At 44.7% G+C, this 21,387-nt stretch overlaps 1 protein-coding gene across 3 annotated transcripts in view; it reads right to left on the bottom strand.

The window, feature by feature from the left end:
* Positions 1 to 19,813, bottom strand: part of nr1h5 (nuclear receptor subfamily 1, group H, member 5) — a 44,963-nt gene extending 25,150 nt beyond the window's left edge. The window contains exons 1-2 of one of the 3 annotated variants that reach the window (XM_037773335.1): positions 19,667 to 19,813; positions 10,113 to 10,248 (exon numbers count right to left, since the gene is read on the bottom strand). In XM_037773335.1, the coding sequence (XP_037629263.1) occupies positions 10,113 to 10,209 (97 nt within the window). In that variant the 5' untranslated portion in view covers positions 10,210 to 10,248; positions 19,667 to 19,813. Of the gene's footprint in view, positions 1 to 10,112; positions 10,253 to 19,666 lie in introns of all 3 variants that reach the window. The other 2 variants (XM_037773336.1, XM_037773334.1) reach the window with 2 other exon arrangements.
* Positions 19,814 to 21,387: the final 1,574 nt, after the last annotated feature.

A 21,387-nucleotide genomic window follows, 5' to 3' on the forward strand; every position in this document is an offset into this window, starting at 1 on the left:
GATGCTGCCTTTCTGCCCATTACATCAAATGAAACTGCCTTTGTTTCCGTAACTGACATCCCATTGGTTTAGGATAAGGCTGGTGATATTCTATATTTTTCCTATTGTCAATAAACCTCATGGAAAGACTATCAACCAACAATGAACTGATCTGTGTCGCTACACCCTATCTTATTCCTCTGTTCTGTAGAGCTCCATTGTTTTCAAAAATTAGAAACACATCAATGAGTCACACTGTTGCACTGGGTGTTCTCTATTGTATCGAGACTATCTCTCCAGCTTACATATTCCATATGTATGGGGAATGACCTCACTTAGGTCAGGTGATGTGGATACTTATTTAAGACACACCGGCACTGCCGGCCACGCCCAGATGCGAGTCTATAAAGCGCATGCGCAGGCGTGGGATCATTGCCATTTTGATCTCCACTTTGGTGCAGAACTTGTGATACAGAAAGAGGAAAAAGCTAACTCAAACCAGAATATCAGGGTTACAGCATCCACTACAGAGTCCACTTACCTGGTGTAAGGAGTGGGCGTCTGTCTCTGGCAGCCTCCCCGGACTGCTGTTGTCCCTGTCTGGTTACCGTGTCTCCGGTGTGCTGCGTGGCGGCTAATCCGGTTGACCGAGGTACCGGGGATTCCAGGGCGTATTGAGAGAGTCGCTAACGCGTCCAGAGGCAGTTTGTCAGCTGTGTCGTTAAATCAGCTACAGCAGCGAACGTTGACCGGTGTGGGTGTGTGTTCCTGTCCTGCTCCGGCGGGTACGGAACACGTAGTCCGCAGCTACACGCTGTAGTCGCAGCAAGAAGAGAGCTGTTAAGAGAAGTTCCCATCTCTCTCCCGAACACAACCCCAGAACACAGGGCCGGGCGGGCATACCTGAGTCCCGGGAGGAAAGAGACGCTGCTGGCAGTAGCATCCAACATTAAAAAAAAAAAAAAAAAAAAGATGTAAACAATCTCATGTGCCGCTTCCGGGTCAACTATCACAGGACTGGCTACCTGGTGACATCACTTCCTGGGTATTAGAGAGTTGTTTCATTTCTGGGGAAAATAAAATAAAATAAAGACAAAGAGTGCGGAAGAGAGGCATTCTTTGGATTTAAAACAAATATATATATATATATTTTGTTCAGTCAGTATGGCAGACACTGCAGGCCATTCCTACAGGTTTTGGTTGTAGTGTTAATTTGCCAATGGAGGATGGGCATGACAGGTGTGTTCCATGCTTAGGATATGACCATGCACTGAGGGCTAAAAATGACCCAGCATCATGCATAGACTGTTTTATCATGCCTCTTTGCACAAGGGAAGCCAGACTTCACCTTTTTAGAGGGCTAAGCGCCCAAGGCCTTTACCTTTGGAAAGTAAAGGTCTCCGGTGTGCTGCGTGGCAGCTAATCCGGTTGACCGAGGTACCGGGGCTTCCAGGACGTATTGCGAGAGTCGCTAACGCGTCCAGAGGCAGTTTGTCAGCTGTGCCGTTAAATCGGCTACAGCGGCGAACGTTGACCGGTGTGGGTATGTGTTCCTGTCCTGCTCCGGCGGGTACGGAACACGTAGTCCGCGGCTACACGCTGTAGTAGCAGCAAGTAACAGTGAGGCGCCACCTTTGGCTGTCGCAGTCCAGGCTGCAGCAGGAAGACCGAGACACACTCCTACAGTTTCCTGTTGAGCCCTCTGCCATGTTTGGTCCGGAAAGGTAAGTATGTCGCAACAGGCCAGGGAAGCCCGGCACTATGCTAGGGAGATTCCAGGTGCCCTCTGAGACAGAGGGCACCTCAACCCCAGGGTTATAGGCAGAGGGCTCGGCGGCAAGGAAAGAAAGGGGGGCGTGGCCAAGGTCAGAGACCCTCTAGGGGTCCGCCACTGGCCCCTCTCGGCACGAGATGCGGCATGGGCAGCTCTGGACGCAAGTCCCTGAGTTTTTCTACCATGACCCAGGGATACAGTTTGCAATTTCTGTGCAGTCCTCCTCTGGCAAATTCAGCTCCTCGGGCTACATTGGTGGACCCGAAGCACAGGGAACTGCTGCGGGCGGAGGTGACATCACTCCTGTCAAGGGAGCCATAAGAGAGGTGGAACAGGGCGACTGGCAAGCAGGGTTTTACTCTCATTATTTCCTTGTCCCCAAACGGGACGGGGGACTCCGACCAATCTTGGTCCTCAGGGGGCTCAGCAAGTATCTCCGTCCCCTGAGATGCAAGATTCTGACAATTCCGAGGGTGAGACAGGCAGTCAGCCAAGGCGACGGGTTCGCTACAATCGACCTCGAAGACGCCTAATTTCAGACACCAAAAGAAGGGAGATCTGGGAAAATCACTGGCGCTTCCTGAGGTTCGAGTTCAAGGGCAGGACCTACGAGTTCGAGTCCTCCCCTTCGGTATCTCTTCTGCCCCTCAGAATTTCACAAGGTGCATGGATGCTGTCCTAGCATCTCTTCGGCGTCTGGGCCTCAAGGTGTTGAATTACCTGATGTGTCCATGCTCCTGGAGCATCCAGGGTTTAGGCCTACGCCTCAACACAAACAAAAGCAGGTCGGAGCCCGCCCAGGGGAAACAGATGGCCTGTCTTTCCCAGTTCTGGTTAAGAGCAAAGGTCAGCTGGAGACTGTGTCTCTGCCTCATGGGCCTGATGGCAGCTGCTGTTCAGGTGGTACCCTTGGCATTTCTGCACATGCGGCCTGTGCAGAGGTGTCTCCTGAGCTTGGGGTTGTGCCCTCAGAGGTCCCTGTCAACCGAGGTGTCGGTCACCCGGAGGCTTCGTGTGGCCCTTCATTGGTGGGAGCACACAGGCAACATTGCAGAGGGAAGCATGTTGGATCCAGTGGTTCTTCGCCAGCTGGTAACAGGAGATGCCTCTTTGGGGGGTTGGGGTGCAGTTCACAAATGCTGGGGTGTCAGCGGTCACTGGACAGGTCAGCACATAAACGTGTTGGAGCTGAGAGCAGTTCACCTCGCACTCACGCACTTTATGCCACGTTTCCGTGGGCATCATGTGCTGGTAAGAACCGACAGCACCGTAGCTGTAGCCTATGTCAACAGGCAGGGGGGGGGGGCCTGGGTTCCCCCCTCCTGTGTGGGTTGGCACACAAGCTTTGGACACGGGTGCACCCCCAGGTTCTGTCTCTGAGAGCGGTGCATGTGCCAGGCTCTACAAACACAGCAGCAGACCAGCTGTCCAGAGGAAGTCTGGACCCGGGGGAGTGGAGGCTACAACCCGTTGTATCGGAGATCTGTCGCCGGTTTGGTCCAGTGGACGCAGATCTGTTTGCCTCCAGGGAGACGACACTTTGCCCTCTGTTTTGCTCCCTGGGGAGGGACAACCCCCCTCTCGGGACAGACGCTCTGGCGCATCCATGGCCTCAGGGCCAACTGTATGCCTTCCCCCCATTCAGCCTTCTCCCGCCTCTTCTTCGGAGAGTGCAGGCGGAGAACAGGAGAGTGATTCTGGTGGCCCCCAATTGGCCCCACATGGCAGGGTTTTAAGTCGGCATTCCACCTCTCCTGCACGGAGTGCCATGGGAGCTTCCAGTCAGGAGAGACCTGCTGTCTCAGGCAGGGGCTCAAGCTCTGGGCCGGGCCCCTGAGAGGACAGGGTTCCTTGCTATGGGGTTGCCAGAGCGGGTAGTCACAACCCTCCAAGGGGCTCGGATGCCCTCAACTAGGGCAGCCTACTCCTATCGGTGGGGTGGTGTTCCTGTCATGGTGCGAGGCACACCAGGTGGACCCCTTGGCCTGTACGCGTCCTGGGGGCATTGCAGCGCCCCCCTTTTGAGCCTAGTGCATCTGCAGAGCTGGAATGGCTGTCAATTAAAACAGCCTTCCTTCTGGCAGTGACCTCTGCGAGGAGAATAGGGGAGCTGCAGGCTCTTTCTATTCATCAAAACTGCTGCAGGTTTCTGCCGGATGGTGCGGAGGTGATCCTTCGCCCTAATCCAGCTTTCCTCCTTAAAATACTCTCGGAAATGCACATGAGCCTGTCAGTTGAGCTTCGTCATTTTTACTCCCCTCAAGAGAGGGAGGGAGCCGACCGACAACAGCCGACACTATGCCCGGTTAGGACCTTGGCGATGTACATAAAACAAACGCAGGTGTTTAGACAAACGGACAAGTTGTTTGTTTGTTTCAAACCGGAGTGCTTGGGTAGGCCACTTTCGAAGTCAAGGTTGTCACGTTGGGTTGTTGAGACAATCCAACAGGCTTACAGGGAGACGGATGGGCCGTTGCCACCAGGGGTGCGTGCGCACTCGACACGAAGTGTAGCGACCTCATGGGCACTGTGGCGGGGTGCCTCTCTAGACGAGATTTGCACGGCAGCCACATGGTCAGCGCCTTCTACCTTCACCAGATTCTACCGCTTAAATGTTGCAGCCGGCACCTCCTCTGGCGAGTTGGTGCTGGGTGCAACCCGAATGTGACTTGATCCTACCTGCCCATAGGGCTGGGCCTCTTTATCAGGTCCCCCTGTTGGGGGGATAAGTGTCTCCCCTCAGTCAGCTTAGCGTCTTGCGGGCTGCCCTGAGCGGCTTTTCTCCCAGTAGAGGCCTTAGCATCTGGCAGGGCCTGTTAACTGGTTGGAGTGTAATGGTGTACATTTGTAAATAGTTCGTCTGTTGAGATGTACTTAATTATTGGTCTGCACCGTCTCCTCACGGTGTGTCTTACAGAGTTCCCCATACATATGGAATATGTAAGCTGGAGAGATAGTCTCGATACGATAGAGAACGTTTGGTTACGGTGTAACCTTTGTTATCTGAGTGAGAGACTATCTCTCCAGTATAAGGCCGCTAAGAGACCCGTTACGATCAAAACTAGCAATGATCCCATGCCAGCGCATGCACTTTATAGACTCGCGTCTGGGCGTTGTCGGCAGTGCCGGTGTGTCTTAAATAAGTATCCACGTCACCTGACCTAAGTGAGGTCATTCCCCATACATATGGAATATGTAAGCTGGAGAGATAGTCTCTCACTCAGAGAAAAAAGGTTACACCGTAACCAAACAATATCTTCCTGCATTATGTTGAACATGGGCACTGTAGTATATTTTGAGTCAGTCCTACATGCACTATCCTGCTGCCTGAAATACTCATAGAGCACCAAATGTGTTTTAAGCCACTGCTGAAAATAGTCCCCTACAAATGCCCTGTTTCCTACTGTTAGAGTAATGTTTTCTAAAAACTACAGTGACCAGCTATTTTAGAAAATGACTGTGATTTTTAAAAATATGAAACTATATATTTGTGACAGGGATTTACAGGTTTACGTGTTCTGTAGGAGCCAATGGGCTTGGGGCTGAGTGCCACATACAGGGTAGGGAAGTCACAAACTATTTAGAGATGGACGAAAACATTGCTGGTTTTGGTGTTTTCATTGGATTTGCTGACAATAAGATAAATATAAACTAATACCAAATGTATCCTTTAAGAATGAGTGTGTTTACATGCACACTAGTGTCCTGGTTTGGAGTTGTATCCTTTTGATCTTATTTGGGATGTGATGTTTACATGGAGCATGAGAAATCTGGTTATTCATTTCCCTGTATACAGTACATGGCATCCAGCAGGTATCCTTCCCAAAAATGTAATCTTGTCAATATCATACAACATAAAAAGTTAAAATAAAGTAAAAATATGTCACACACACACACACACACACACACACACACACATCTGAGCAACAGAAAAAAGACAATGGCGAGAACAAGTGCAATAGCAAGAGCAGAAATGTGAATGAACATTTCAAGCAACACTATGACGCTGTTACAAAGTCAAAGAGCGTCATAGGAATGTGGTCTTACGTGACTCGTGTCATTTCACTGCTTCTATGGTTCTTGGGGGATATAATAAAAAGCAGAAATGTGGCCTTGTGAACTTGCTGAAACAGGATGCAGCTGAGAGCTCCGAGTACCATTTAGGATTTTTTGATCCCCTTTTCTGGATGCTTTGTTCAGTCTGTAATGGTCATTCAGTGTTGTGATGGACTAAAACGTCTTTGAGTGTGGATCGGCAGCTTGTGTTTTGCAAGTCCTGTCTCCTTTGAGAAAACATGTGTGACCACTGGCAGCCTCTGAAAGAACAGCTGGACCAATACGACTGGGACTGCTGTGGGATCTGTTATGAGCTGATTAAACGGAGAGCCCACCCAACTGTCAGGAGTCTCAGGACTGTGGGAGATGGAAATTTAAAGGGTAAAACATGTTGCATGAAGATGAGGGCTAATGTCAATCTGATTATGTGGAAAATGCATGTTCTTTTAAATTGTAGTTAAAGTGCGCCTTTAAGCTTTGACAGGAAAACCAACCAACGATCCTTGTAGCTCTGTAGCGTTGTTAAAGGAGTAATTAAAGCAGCAGTAGGCCAGATTGGAGCAAATATGTTTAAAAAAGTTATTTTTATGAAACGGTTACTATATCCTGAAAGTAGTGCATGAGACAGGTCATCTGAAATAATCATGTTCCTTTGTGTCCTCGATGCTCCTAAGGGCATCTGCAAGATTTCAAAGACTGGAGGAAAACAAGCAGTAAGAGCCGAGTTGGAGCCTTGCCGTCTCTGAGAAGCTGTCAATCACTCGCAAACGCTGATCAAACGGTCAAACTAGGCAGCGCTGATCAAATATGAATCAATATTCTGTTACTGTAATGTCTACTTATCGCATAAAATGTATTCAGAAAGATCTTGTTGTGTACTGTTTAGCTGTAAAATGAGAAAGTTTGTGACCCGTAAAATATTTTCAGAAACAACTTGTAGTGTACTGCAGGTGGGCGGTGCTTGGTATTTCCTCAACTGATCTCAACATGGCTGCCGGGTCACAAACTTTCTCATTTTACAGCTAAATTTTACACTACAAGATGATTCTGAAAACATTTTTTGCGAGAACTAGTCATTACAGTAACAGAATATTAATCATATTTAATCAGTGCTGTGTAGTTTGACCGTTTGATCGGAGTTTGTGAGTGATTGAAAGCTGCTCAGAGATGGCAAGGTTCCAGCTCGGCTCTAATTGGTTGTTCTCCTCCAGTCTGTGAAATCTTGCAGATGCCGTTAGGAGCACCGGAGGACACTGGAGGACACAGTGGAACATGATTTTTTTCAGATTATCTGTCTCATGTACTAGTGTCAGTGTCAGTATAGTGACTGTTTTATAAAAATATTTTTTAATCATGTTTGCTCAAATCTCACCTACTGCTGCTTTAAAGGGCTGAAAAATGTCTCTCCGTCATTTTGTGAAGGTGTTCAGTGAGACTTTCTCCCTCCTCCTTAAAGACACAGCCAACCCGACCCTCTCTGATCTATCCAAGTCCAAAGGAAAGGGGTAAGGGCTGGTACTCTCAATACTTTGCCACTGTTACTATTCATTAGTCTTTTAACCTTGACTAATTGAAGATTGTTGACTGACAAAGTGTCATCAAATTGACAAATTTTGGACCCCAGAATTCGTTTGGATGTTTTGGTGACAAATGACATTAGATGTAGAAAACTGGTGTATTTCGTTGATCGACACCCTTGCTCTGATTGAGTAAATGTCAGAATCATCACTTTAAGGGCCACCCCTCCTCACTTCCTTTTGTCCTCTTTCATTCTCTCTCCAGATGTTTCCTGTCTTCACCAGACTGTGGCGGCGATGGTTTGGGGGGGTCCTTGCTTTCGCTGCATGTGACAGAGCTGTGGTTCAAACTGTTTGTAAACCATTTGAACACTGTCTAAACACTCCTCAGCTTCCCTTCAGTCCCACGCACACTAGGGAGCCAAACAACACCAGCAAACTACCCCCCATAGCGCCCCCTCCACCCCCCTCGTCCCCCCAGCTCTAAGGGGCAGGAGGCGAGACAACAGGGTGAATTTGTTGATGATACACGTCAGTATAAATAGATCCTACGATGCACACTCAGCCTCCCTGCGTGCTGTGAATGCAGCGAGCCGGCTGAACCACCTCAAGAACGTGTTTTTTCATGTCAGCAAGTTCTCAAAGGCGGTAAATAAACGGTTGCCATTCATTCATCAACTGTGAGAGTGAATGAGATATGTTTGCATTGCACACAGAGTGCACATTGTCGTTGAGTAACAATGTAATGTATAAATGACCCGCTTACTTAAAGGTACAGTGTGTAGGATTTAGTGGCATCTTGCTCTGTGGTTGCAGATTGCAAACAACTGAATATTCCTCCGCTCACTCCTCCCTTTCCAAGCGTGTCGCAGAACCTATATGGTGGCCTTCAGGTAACGTAGAAACATGAAAGGCCCTCTCTTTGCTCTCTGGAGCCAGAGTTTGGTTTGTCCATTCTGGGCCACCATAGAAACATAGTGGTACAACACGGCAGGCTCCATGAAAAGGACCCGCTTCCTATGTCGATATGAAAGGCTCATTCTAAGCTAACAAGAACACAATTCTTAGTTTCAGGTGATTATACACAAATGAAAACATGGTTATGAATATTATATTCCGTTTCTGCTAATAGATCATCCAAAATCATACACACCGGACCTTTAAAGGAAGCCTACGTAACCTTAGTTAAACAAGTGACAAACATAGGATAATGTTAAATGTACAGTATAAATTGAAAATGATGAATAATAGTGGATATAAACATGAGTAGATTTGAGTGATTCAGTCAGGACTGAGGTCACATCAGTTTAATGGGCCTGTCCACTAAACGTCCCTTTCATAGTGTCACTTCAGAGGGTCAGTTCACCTAAATTACAAAACAAAACATACTTTCTCTCTTAAAGCAGCAGTGGGTAGAAATGGAGCAAATATGATTTTTAAAAAGTTATTTTTATCAAACGGTCACTATATCCTGACAGTAGTGCATGAGACGGGTAAAAAAATCATGTGCCTCTGTGTCCTCCGGTGCTCCTAACGGCATCTGCATCTGGAAAACAACCAATCAGAGCCGAGCTGGAGCCTTGCCGTCTCTGAGCAGCTGTCAATCACTCACCTACTCTGATCAAACAGTCAAACTAGGCAGTGCTGATCAAATATGAATCAATATTCTGTTACTGTAATGTCTATTTCCTGCATAAAATGTTCTCAGAATCATCTTGTGGTGTACTTTTAGCTGTAAAATGAGAACGTTTGTGACCCGGCAGTCATGTTGAGATCAGTTGAGGAAATACCAAGCACCGCCCACCAGCCAGAGCACAGCCAATAGAAACGCTCTCTCTCTCTGAAATGACCTGTGATTGGCTTGTGAAATCTCCTGTCACGGGCTAGATTTTCTAAAGCCTGAAAACAGAGCCATGAGGAGGAGCAGAAGTCTAGTTTTCTCTCAGAACACTTGAATTACAATATGCTGAAAGGTTATTATGGAATTTTTGCCCAATGCTGCCAAAAACAGTTTGCCTACTGCACGTTTAACACTGATAGTATCTAACAATGCAGATAGTTTGGGTTTTATTTGCCAAGTTGATGAAAACTGTGAACACATTTTCATGGGAACTCCATTCTACTGAAGAAACAGGCCAACTGTGTGTCCTGTGGACAACCCAGAGTTAGAGGACATTGATTCTAGAAAGAGACGGTTGCTTATGAATTTTCTAGATGTCATTATCTGATGGCACCACAAAGAAAATGTCTTTGTTATATATTTATTTATTCCATTCATTGTATTGGAATGGAGTCTGAAATCTTAGAAATGAATATCTAAAAAGACGTGGAGAAATTCAACCAAAACTATCTGCATTAAGTGAGAAAATATGTTAGTAATTTGTGTGAACCAACCTTTTACAACATTAGAAAACAAAGTATAGCAGCTGTACCTGCCATTGGAACCTATGACATCACACGGTATCATTTGAATGAATTTACTATTGACTGATAACACTGGAAGTACTTAGCAAATAAAATAGGCATGAACACTCATGTCTGAATATTGCGTATTTGTTGTACTTCCTGGTTTAAATATATTGGTATCCCATTCCAACAGTCTAATTAAGGCATAAATTCTCATAGCAGTCCATCTTCAGTGTTTTATCTATTATTGTAAAAATGTATATGTCACATAACTTGTTTTAGAGAAGCAAAGAAAAAACAGAAGGAGAGAAAGTAAAAGGCAGAAGAAAAGAAAGACAAAAGAGACAGAAGCAGAGCCAGACGTGTCCCAGTGGACTCACCGTAATACTGGAGCTGCTCTGTGGAGCAGTAACCATCCGAGGAGGATAGAAACCCCCCTGCCGAAAAGCTCATCTCCAACTCAGTCCACTCTCTCATCTGGACAGATGATCCTCTCTCCAGCTAGTAATACGGGATCTATCTTCACACACACACACACACACACACAGACAATTACTCAGAGGATTCACACAGATATGAAGGATCTGTGCGGAGACATTCCTCAATCCCCAGGATGCGTCCAGTTCTCTTAGCTGTCCAGGCTGATATCCCAGCCTATATTTAAAAAAGCAGAGAGGACGAGTGCAGCTGAGAGTCTTGGTCTGTGGTGGATGATGTGATGGAGGAGGTCTTAACTGTCCCCTGGGGGTAGACGAAAGGGAAAGCGGGGACACCCAGAAAGGACAGGGATGGGACTGTGGTCCAAACAGCTGGACCTGGCCAGGACCTCACAGATTAGAGGATGGCAGGGATGGATGGATGGAGGGAGGGAAAGATGAGACTTTGTCCCTCATGGGCAGAGTGAGGGACACTCAACACTCATTGTGTGTGTGTGTGTGTGTGTGTGTGTGTGTGTGTGTGTGTGTGTGTGTGTGTGTGTGTGTGTGCGTGCGTGCGTGCGTGCGTGCGTGCGTGCGTGCGTGCGTGCGTGCGTGCGTGCGTGCGTGCGTGCGTGCGTGTGTGTGTTGAGGTTTGGCCTGAATAGATGTATCCCAGCGTGCAACATCTGGGCTGGGAAAAAGGAACATTTTCTCAATTTAATCTCATGAATCGAATAAAATAATTTCCACCATTAAATCATTTGTTAAAAGTTTTTCATTGACTAAATGTTGCTTGTGACGCTTGCTATACTTACATGATTGTGTGTATGTGTGTGTGTGTGTGTGTGTGTGTGTGTGTGTCTGTGTCCATGTTTGTCTTCCAAGCCTTTGGGAGTGTGTTTACTCTGCTTTTGTTTACCGCTGTTCTGTTTGTGCTGCAGTTAATATTGGACAGCAGTTAGATTTCAAGGGGCTCGGAGACCTCCGCCTCCCCCACAGATAGTTAACCAGGCCGGGGCAGAGCCAAAGGAGTCGAGTCCTGAACTGCCCAGAGGAGACAGAGCAGTGACCTCAACAATGGCCTGTAAATCTCTGACTAGGGCCATTTGACATGCAGCATGCTTACTGAGGATTAACGGCAGCCTCCCACCCGCATGTCATCCCTTTCACTGGCTCATTAAGGGAACCAGGACCGACCGCTGGATAGCAGAGTGTTGCTCACTGAAGCTGTAGCCTTCACTGGAGTGATCACTATCGATCTCAGTGACAAATGACACAGGAATTTGGCTGCTAGCTGCGCTGTGACTTTCTTTTGAAGATAGTGTCCAAAGGGTAAACTGGTACACATGTGATCACAGTGCATGATGACAACACAGCTTCGAGATAAATGTACTTTAGGGAAAAGCACAAACTAAAAGATAGCAAAAACCTACAATAACAGTCCAAATGTCCGAAACAGACTGGATGATTTTAACACTACAAGCCTACCTTTACATGGTGAACAAATAAGATGAATAACTATTAGGGCTGTCAAAAATAACGCCATAATAAAACAATTAAAGCAAATACGTTTTAACACCACCAATACCAACCAGGTCATACTAGCTTGTCGGGAAGGGCGCTACATTTTGGCGGGGAAAAACTGGATTGTCCATTTTCAAAGGCGTCCCTTGACCTCTGACCTCCAGATCAGTGAATGTAAATGGGTTCTATGGGTACCCACGAGTCTCCCCTTTACAGACATGCCCACTTTATGATAATCACATGCAGTTTGGGGCAAGTCATAGTCAAGTCAGCACACTGACACACTGACAGCTGTTGTTGCCTGTTGGGCTGCAGTTTGCCATGTTCTGATTTGAGCATATTTTTATGCTAAATGCAGTACCTGTGAGGGTTTCTGGACAATATCTGTCATTGATTTGTGTTGTTAATTAATTTCCAATAATAAACATATACATACATTTGCATAAAGCAGCATATTTGTCCACTGATTGTGGATAAGAGTATTAAATACTAGACAAATCTCGCTTAAAGGTACATTTTGAACAGATAAAAAATGTGCAATCAATTTGCGATTAATCATGATTAACTATGAACAATTATGCAATTAATGACGATTAAATATTTCAATTGATTGACAGCCCTAATAACTATATTGATAAGATTACTTTTAAGGTACTTTTCCAGTAATTTTGCTACTGATATTTCTGTCTGATCTATATACTGTATGCTTTGAGCTGAACGCTTATATCAGCAAACATGCTAACAATGACAATGCTAACATGCTTTTGTTTAGCAGGTATGTTTACCATGTTCTCCATCATAGTTAGCGGGTTAGCATGCTAACATTTTCTAATTAGCACTAAACACGAAGTACAGGTGAGGCTGATGGGAATTTGATGAGCTTTGCAGGTATTTGGTCATAAACCAAAGTATTGGGCAAATTAAAAATCGGACCTGATGATGGCACTAGAGGAAAAGTCAGTGAACCACCAAAGTTATTGCAATTGATCCAAATTTCATGGCAATCCATCCAATAGTTGTTGAGATATTTCACTCAAAACCACAAATGTCAGCCTCATCATGGGGCTAGAAGAAAAGTCAGGGGATCACCAAAGTCAGTAGTATTCATCCACTGGGAACCTTGAAAGTTTCTACCAAATATCATGCCAATCCATCACACAGATGTTGAGATATTTCACAGGAGAAGTGAAAACTTTGACCTGCTGCTGGCACTAGAGGAAAGGTCGGGGGATCACAAAAGTCACTAGGGTTGGTCCTTTGAGCACCGTGGATATCTGTGAATAGTTGTTGAGATATTTCAGTAAAAGCCAAATCCGTCAACTTCATGTTAGTGCGTAATGGAAACATTATTTTCTAGTTATTACTACAAATAATCTGGTGATAATAATCAACTGGAGAGGAAAGTCCAGGACAGAAGACTCTGGCGGACTGTGGTCAACGACCTATGCTCCAAAAAGGAGCGATAGGATTTGAATGAAAAAACTACAAATAAGCTAGAGAGATACATGAATCCATTGCTAGAGAAGAGGCATTCTGTTGTTATTTCTCAGTTAACAGGATGAGGCCAAACAAGCCATCAGCAGTTCCTCCAACTGTCTGTGACCTCTGAGGAATGGAAGAAGAGTAGAGAGCAGGCAGCAGCGCTGAGAGAGACGCTAAATGATGGGAACAGTATCTGAGAGCGTGCAAATGTTGTCGTGGATCTTCTGGAGGTGTCACACTGTTGGACACATTGTTGGACACAAGCCTGACGATATGAGGGCTCGCCCCATGGGAGATGAGGGTCACGAAAGAAGAGGGAGAGGAGGGGGGAGGAGGGAAAAACTTCCACGTTCAAGTTTGGTTAGTTCAATTGGACTCAGAATTAGTTTGTTTTCTGTGCGCCAACTAACTGCACCAAAATATGATTGCACAAAAAAGGAATGATGAGATGAACGCCAGAGAAACATAGCAAAGTCTAGCATTTCCACATAACACCAGCTTAAATAAACCAAAGAGAAAAAAGGATACCAAGTCAACTTTTCCTCAAACAAACTGATGGCATGTGCAAACCCCCTGAACTCATTAGTCCTGAATCACTCACACCACAAGCTTTGAGATAAATTCAGCACATCATAAATCCCGTTTAGGACGTCTTAATCATGCGGCCAAGTCCTCTTTTTATCAGAGAGCTGCTGGCTAGTAGCTGCAGCTCGATAATGGCCTGGACTGTTTACTGATCCTCGCAGGAAACTGACGCTTACATTAAAGTGGCCTCGTTGTTGGTGAGTAAAGTCCATAGCTGATGTAACACATCTGTTAATGCTGAAGTCTGAGAGGTGGGTGAGATCTTCCAACCATTTACACCATTGTTCGGCTTGCCTGCCACTGATTTCTTCATCCCATCCTTGCTTTTCTTTGCACAGGTCCCTCAAAAGAAGCTTGGCAGGAAGTACAAGTGGCGCCAGGAAGCCAAGAGGGTCGTAGATGGCGTTTACAACAGAAAGGATACCTCTTCTAGTCAGTGGCTTGTCCTGCAGCTTGATACTGTATGCAAATGTATCATTTTCTGTGCACCACTGTACACCAAGGGCTCGTTCAGTGGGTAAGACATCATGTGTGAGATCAAGGTTTTTCAGCTCACTGGCTCGGTGCTCTGTGGGTATGGATGACAATACCTTTCTGCTATTGCTTACCCATTTTGTGAGGTTAAAACCTCCCTCAGCACACAAGTCTCGAAGGTTCTTTGCCAAGGCAACTGCTTTTTCTTCCGTAGGCGAAGATTTTAGACAGTCGTCTACGTAGAAATTTCTCAGAACTGTTTCAACAGCTTCTGGATCTGCAGTGTCTCTTCTATCCTCTGCTGTTCTCCGTAATGCATAAGAAGCAACACTAGGAGATGAAGTCGCTCCAAAAAGGTGCACTGCCATCCGATACTCTTTCATCAGTGCATCTAGGTTGCCGTCCGGCCACCACAGAAATCGCAGTAGGTTGGCATCTGCTTCTGGAACTCTCACCTGGTAGAACATTGATTCAATGTCTGCCATCATCGCCACTGAATCTTCACGAAACCTCAGTAAAGCACCAATGAGCGTATTGGTGAGGTCAGGTCCCTGCATTAGCTGACCATTCAGCGACACATCCTGAAATGAAGCTGTGCAGTCAAAGACCACACGAATTTTCTTTTTCTTCGGGTGGTACACCCCGTGGTGTGGGACGTACCAGACCCTGTTGTCATCGCAGTTAAGCTGTTCTTGAGGAACTTCTACAGCGTAGCCTTTATCAAGTATGCTCTCCATGAAGCCTTTGTAGTCTTCAAGAAACACATCATTCTTTTGCAGTTTTCTCCTGAGACTAGTAGCTCGCTGTTCTGCCACACAACGGTTGTTTGGCAACTTAGCTTCTTCGTTCCTTAATGGAAGCCCTATGCAATAATGTCCATCCACAAACTTTGTTGTCTTTTCCACTGACAACATAAACTGTTTGTCTTCCTGAGACATCTCTTCCTTGTCATCATAATGATGCTCTGGAAAGTCTGTGTTGTACTGTTGGACCAGTAGCTGTTCTATTTCCACCACTGAGATTCGGTTGACACTGTAATGAGCTGTCTTATCCTTGGAAATTATATTCTCGTTCTTTATAGGTCCACTCACCATCCAGCCCAAGACAGTCTTCACGGCGTAGGGCCCGTCATCTTGACTATTGATTATGTGCCAAGGCTCCATTGCCTTTGGGTTGTTGGCTCCTATGAGAAGGCCCACATCAGCGTCAATGTGTGGTAAGGTTACTTCGCTCAGATATGGCCACTTTTGTAGTTGTTCTTGACTGGGGATGTTTTCTTTTTGAACAGGGATGTTGCTGTGTGTGAAGACCTTTGGTAACTGAATGTACTTTGTGTCCTCTAGGTCACACACTTCCAGGTCAGAAAGCATGTAACTGGTAATCAGCTTCTGTCCACCAGGTTCATCTTGGCCCATTGTGCTCAATAAGATCTGAGTCGGTTTTCCTTTCACGTTCAGTTTCTTTCGGAGCTCCTCCGTACAGAACGTGGCGGTACTTCCAGGGTCCATGAAAGCATATGTCTCTATGGACCGTCCACTCTTACGGGATCTCACTTTCACTGGAACAATCGATAACATACATTCAGTCTCTCCAGCCCCAGTGTAGCCAACTATTTCCTGCGTAACTGGCTTCTGAGCTCCTGAGACCTCTTCCTTTAGCGTGCAGACATCATGTGTTGGAACAGATGCATTTTTATGTTTCTCTCTCTAAATGAAGAAGGTCTGGATGTCTCTGTGAGCACTGTTTGCAAACCATTCTCCTCTTGCAGGTCCTACTGAGATGGCCATGTGTTAAACATCCAAAGCATAGTCCCTTTAACTTTAGAAATTCAACACGCTCACTGTGTGCCAGCTCTTTAATCTTGAAGCAAGACTCCAACGTGTGATTCTTTTGACAGAAAAGACATGATGTTTCAAAGGCATTAGCTGCTTTTACCGTGCTAGCCTGCTTCACTGTTGCATCTGGTCTTTTCCTCTCCACTGACACGTAGGTTGCGAAGCTGCTTCCTCTCATTCCACTTTTGAAAGGTTTCTCTTTTTTTTTGGCTTTGCCGGCTGTTGATGTGCGGCTGTCTTGGAGTTCTCCAAAGATTGGATCCATAGCCACATTTGCTTGACGATCAATAAAGATAACAAGGTCAGCAAATCGTGCTCTGTGTCCTCTCCTTTCCTTAATTTCAAATGCTGAATTGCGCCATCTTTCCCTCATTTTGTATGGTAATTTGGATACCACTATTCTCATGTTCGTAGGGTTATCCATTTCCTCCATGAACTCCACATCTTCCATAGTGTTCCGACAGCCAGTCAAAAAGACAGCATAAGTGTTCAATGCTTTTACATCTTCAGACTTGATTTGCGGCCACTTTAATGCTTTGTCAATGTAAGCACTGGCTATCATTAGCTCATCTCCATAATGTTTTTTAAGCAGTCTTTTCGCTTCCATGAATCCTCTTTGCGGTGGCATGTGCTCACAGCTACGCACAAGTTTTTGTGGTTCTCCTGCAGTGTACTGTTGGAGATAGTACAACTTATCCTGATCACTATCAGTTCTCTGTTCAATGGCTTGTTCGAAAGCTCTGATAAATGATCTGTAGGTAAGTGGATCGCCCTTGAACACTGAAATGTCTTTAACTGGCAGCTGAGCCTGTTTCTGTTGAGTAACCATCATCTCTGTAATCATATTTTGCTTCTGCATTACTTGAAGAATGCCATCACTGCTTCTTTCACGCTGTTGTCTGTCAGTGTTGTCTGTGGGTCTTGACCTCACAACCTGTGGCTGTGTATATTGCAACAATCTGGATGACATCTTACCTCCAGATACAGGTAAGTTAGCGAGCGGATGTTGTCTCCGTTCCTCTTCTTTCACTCGAGCTCCACCTGCCACATATGAGCGGACATAGCTGTTCATGCCATCTTCTGATCTCTCATAGTCTTTCAACACCTTTACTTGAGCTCTTTTCTCAGCAATAGCAGCCTTTAAAGTCAGTCTTTCCAGCTTGGCTTTAATACGTGCTTCTTCCAATTCAAGCTCCTGTTTCTCTTGTAAAGCTGCAGCACGTTCAACTAAGCCTGCTAGCTTTGCTTCTTCATTTACACAAACTGATGATCTCACAGACATGACAGATGAGCGTCCAACATTTGAGCTCTTTCTTTGTGCTGGTTTGTTAAAGCCAACTTGTGATGCACTATCTTCAGGACATACATCATCATCTTCATCATTACTACTGCCAGTCTCATCATCATCAGATGCTCTATTTACTTTCTTTATTTTGCTTTCACTTAAAGCATCCATCCATTTTTCAGTTTCTTCTTCAAACTGTCTGATAACCAACATCTTAGGTACAACCCAGTTGCTCACATCTGCATCTTTTTCTTCTTCAGGCAGAAGATCTTCTATTTGCATACTGAGCTTTTTAAACTCCACAATGAGAGGGTTGAAATCATTATGCATTAACTTTTGCACTTTTTGCAAATTGTCAGCATCACTCATCAAACAGTCAACTTCTTTTCTTTTACCAGTTATCCGAGCTAATACTCCTCTCCTGGTTCCAATCAGCCGATGCAGTTTATCCTCCAGTGCTCTTTCAGTTAACTTACTCTTTCTTTTAGATTCCATTTCCACAGCATCAATTACTTCTTTATCTTCAGCCATTATATCAGCAAAGCAATGCGTAAATTGCGTGCAAATGAGTAAAAAGTATTTCCACTTTTCTCATCAGACAGGTGTATCACAACTTCTCAAAAACGCAGAAACTTCTATGGCTTTTCCTTAAGGCAGGCTGTTGAATTTGCACGCGGAGAAATCCACTGCGTAGCTAATTAACAGGTTGTATCAATTAGCATCATCAATCTTCATTAACTTCAGAGCAGCTGTCGGTCTTTCTTTTCTTTCATCTTGTCCGACGTTTTTATTCAGTCAAAAACATACCGCGACATTGCTTTGAGCTCTTCTTCCAAGAGGTGCGTCGGACTTTCATTCAGAATTCCACGTTGTAGCATCCACGCTCGTGGTCCGTCTTGCTAGCGTTAGCTAGTTTCTTCTGAGCAGTTTTTTCTACTATGTGACACTATGTAATACTTAACTTTTTTCAGTAAACGTTTTTAAAACTGGATTACATCTCCTGTCATTCGCGTCAGACTGAAGTTACTGTGCCTACAGCTCGTTTGTGGCTTATTTTTGGGATTCAGAAGGAATGCCACTACAGCTGATGTCTGAGCATGTGTGAGTGAGTGAGTGTGGTTGGGGGGTATTTGGCTATCATGAGAAGGAATGTAAATTGTCAAATGGTAGTTGTGTGTACTTAAAGGATTTGTTTGGAACCATTTCCTCTGATCTGTAGAGGTTATTGTGAGATTCAAGTTTAACCCTAACCCTAAGTTTTCTATGGCTGTCAGTCTATTCAAATAATTAATCGCGATTAATCACACATTTTTTATCTGTTCAAAATTAACCTTAAAGGGAGATTTGTCAAGTATTTAATACTCTTATCAACATGGGAGTGGACATATATGCTACTTTATGTAAATGTATGTATATATTTATTATTGTAAATCAATTATCAACAAAAAACAATGACAGATATTGTCCAGAAACCCTCACAGGTACTGCATTTAGCATAAAACAATATGCTCACATCATAACATGGCAAACTGCAGCCCAACAGGCAACAACAGCTGTCAGTGTGTCAGTGTGCTGACTTGACTAGGACTTGCCCCAAACTGCACGTGATTATCATAAAGTGGGCATGTCTGTAAAGGGGAGACTCGTGGGTACCCATAGAACCCATTTACATTCACTGATCTGGAGGTCAGAGGTCAAGGGATCCCTTTGAAAATGGCCATGACAGTTTTTCATCACCAACATTTAGAGTAAGTTTGGAGTGTTATTTAACCTCCTTCACGACAAACTAGTTTGACATGGTTTGTATTGATGGATTCCTTATTTCCTAGTTTCATATGATGTCAGTACCTTTACTGTAGCTTTAAAACTGAGCCCACTACAACCTAAAGATTGCATTAACGCGTTAAAGAATTTAGTGACCATAAACGAATTTGCGTTAACACAATATTATCGCGTTAACTTTGACAGTCCTAATTGGTTATGTATGCTGGATGCAATCAAATACACTGAATTCCTTATAAAAAACAGTATCATATCCTACTGGACCTTAATGCAGCATGTACAAACTGGCCATCATAAGTAACACCTGTAACCTTAATCAGCTGAATTGCACTGAAGCTCTGTCCCTGCTGAAATTGCATTGAAATGGCAATGAAGTGTTGAAGACAGTGGAAAAATGATTAACCCCTATAGATAAGACAGATTCAGAATGCAGGACAGTAACGTGCCGATCTTCAGGTCAGAGATCACTTAACAACATTGTACTGGCTTATGAATTATTCTGTTTATGTTGCAGTTGTGTTTGTTAGGAGCAGAAGTGGTGGACTCACCGCTGATGGTGGGAGCCTTCCTGCTGCGCCGAGCGTCCAGACGTCCTCTCCCTTTGTCCAAATATCTAAGTTTTTGTAACGTTGACTCCAGCCCAGCCTCCATTCTCGCACGCACGCGCGCGCGCGCGCACGCACACGCGTGCGCGCGCGCACACACACACACACACACACACACACACACACACACACACACACACACACACACACACACACACACACACACACAGAGTAAACAGACAGCTGCTCTTGATGTGTGTTTTAGCTGGACGTGCGGGAACCTGACCAAAGATCTTCTTTTCCTGTAAATGTCCTCTTGCAGGACAAAAGTCTGTCAGTGGGGAGAATAAATTATTCATAGACATTTTATGGGGAATAATTGGGAAAACATGAAAAATGAAGCCAGGGAACAATAGCATCTTAAGATAATGTGTCTCCATGTACTGTATGTCAACACAGAAATTGAAAATATCCTAAATTTACCATAACATTTCCCAGCATGGGGCCTTTTGGTTGCACTAGGGATTTGAACTGGCAACCTCTGAGCCACAAGGGACCCTGTCCCTGCCCTGCTTGTAGGAACTGGAATCATCTCATTAAGACATTCCCAGTATAGAGTGTTTATAAACAGCCTCTTGTTCATCCCCTGTGATGGATGGATGCTCCCTATCACTGGCTCTTCCTGCTAACTCCCCGACCCGCTTAACAATCTCTCTGCCACTGTTTCACAACCCTCAACCCCCAAATACACACACACACACACACACTCACTGAACCCATGATAGTTTCTGTACTGACCTTGCTTCCTTGGTGGGTGGGCCCTTACTGTTTTGAGTGTGTGTGATTGCATTATGTTTAATAGTGCTGGAACGTGTGCGTGGGGGTTATAAGGGAGGAGGGTGCAACTGAGAGGCCAGTGTGAATCTGCTAATGATGAAAAACAACTTGGCTGTCAAGGCCTCCCAGGAGCAGGTCAAACACAGTCACCAGGGTTTGAGGTCAGCAAAGGCAAAGGGTCAAAGGTCACCATCAAGGCCAAGAGCAGGCCTTGACCTCTGCTGGACTGAAAAAAAAGTGGGAGGTGAAGAGAGTAAACTGTAGGGGAGGAAGAGCTCCCTGAGAGTTTTTCCTCTCAAGAGGAGCTGTATATATATATATATATATATATGTATATATATATATAATATATTATATATATATATATATATATATATAATATATATTATATATATTATATAATATATATATATATATATACAGACGTAGGCAAAGTTGTTGGTACCCTTCCGTTAAAGAGAGAAAAACCCACAATGGTCACTGAAATAACTTGAAACTGACAAAAGTAATAATAAATAAAAATTTACTGAAAATGAACTAATGAAAATCAGACATTGTTTTTGAATTGTGGTTCAACAGAATCATTTTAAAAAACAAACTAATGAAACTGACTTGGACAAAAAATTATGGTACCTCTAGAAAAGATGTAAAATGTTAAACTAAGGTGTGTCCTGTAAATAGCATCACAGGTATCTTCAAACTTGTAATCAGTCAGTCTGCCTATTTAAAGGGTGAAAAGTAGTCACTGTGCTGTTTGGTATCATGGTGTGTACCACACTGAACATGGACCACAGAAAGCTAAGGAGAGAGTTGTCTCAGGAGATCAGAAAGAACATTATAGACCTTCATGTTAAAGGTAAAGGCTATAAGACCATCTCCAAGCAGCC

Source organism: Sebastes umbrosus, chromosome 6 (genome assembly GCF_015220745.1).
Source record: "Sebastes umbrosus isolate fSebUmb1 chromosome 6, fSebUmb1.pri, whole genome shotgun sequence".
Taxonomy (NCBI): Eukaryota; Metazoa; Chordata; class Actinopteri; order Perciformes; family Sebastidae; genus Sebastes; species Sebastes umbrosus.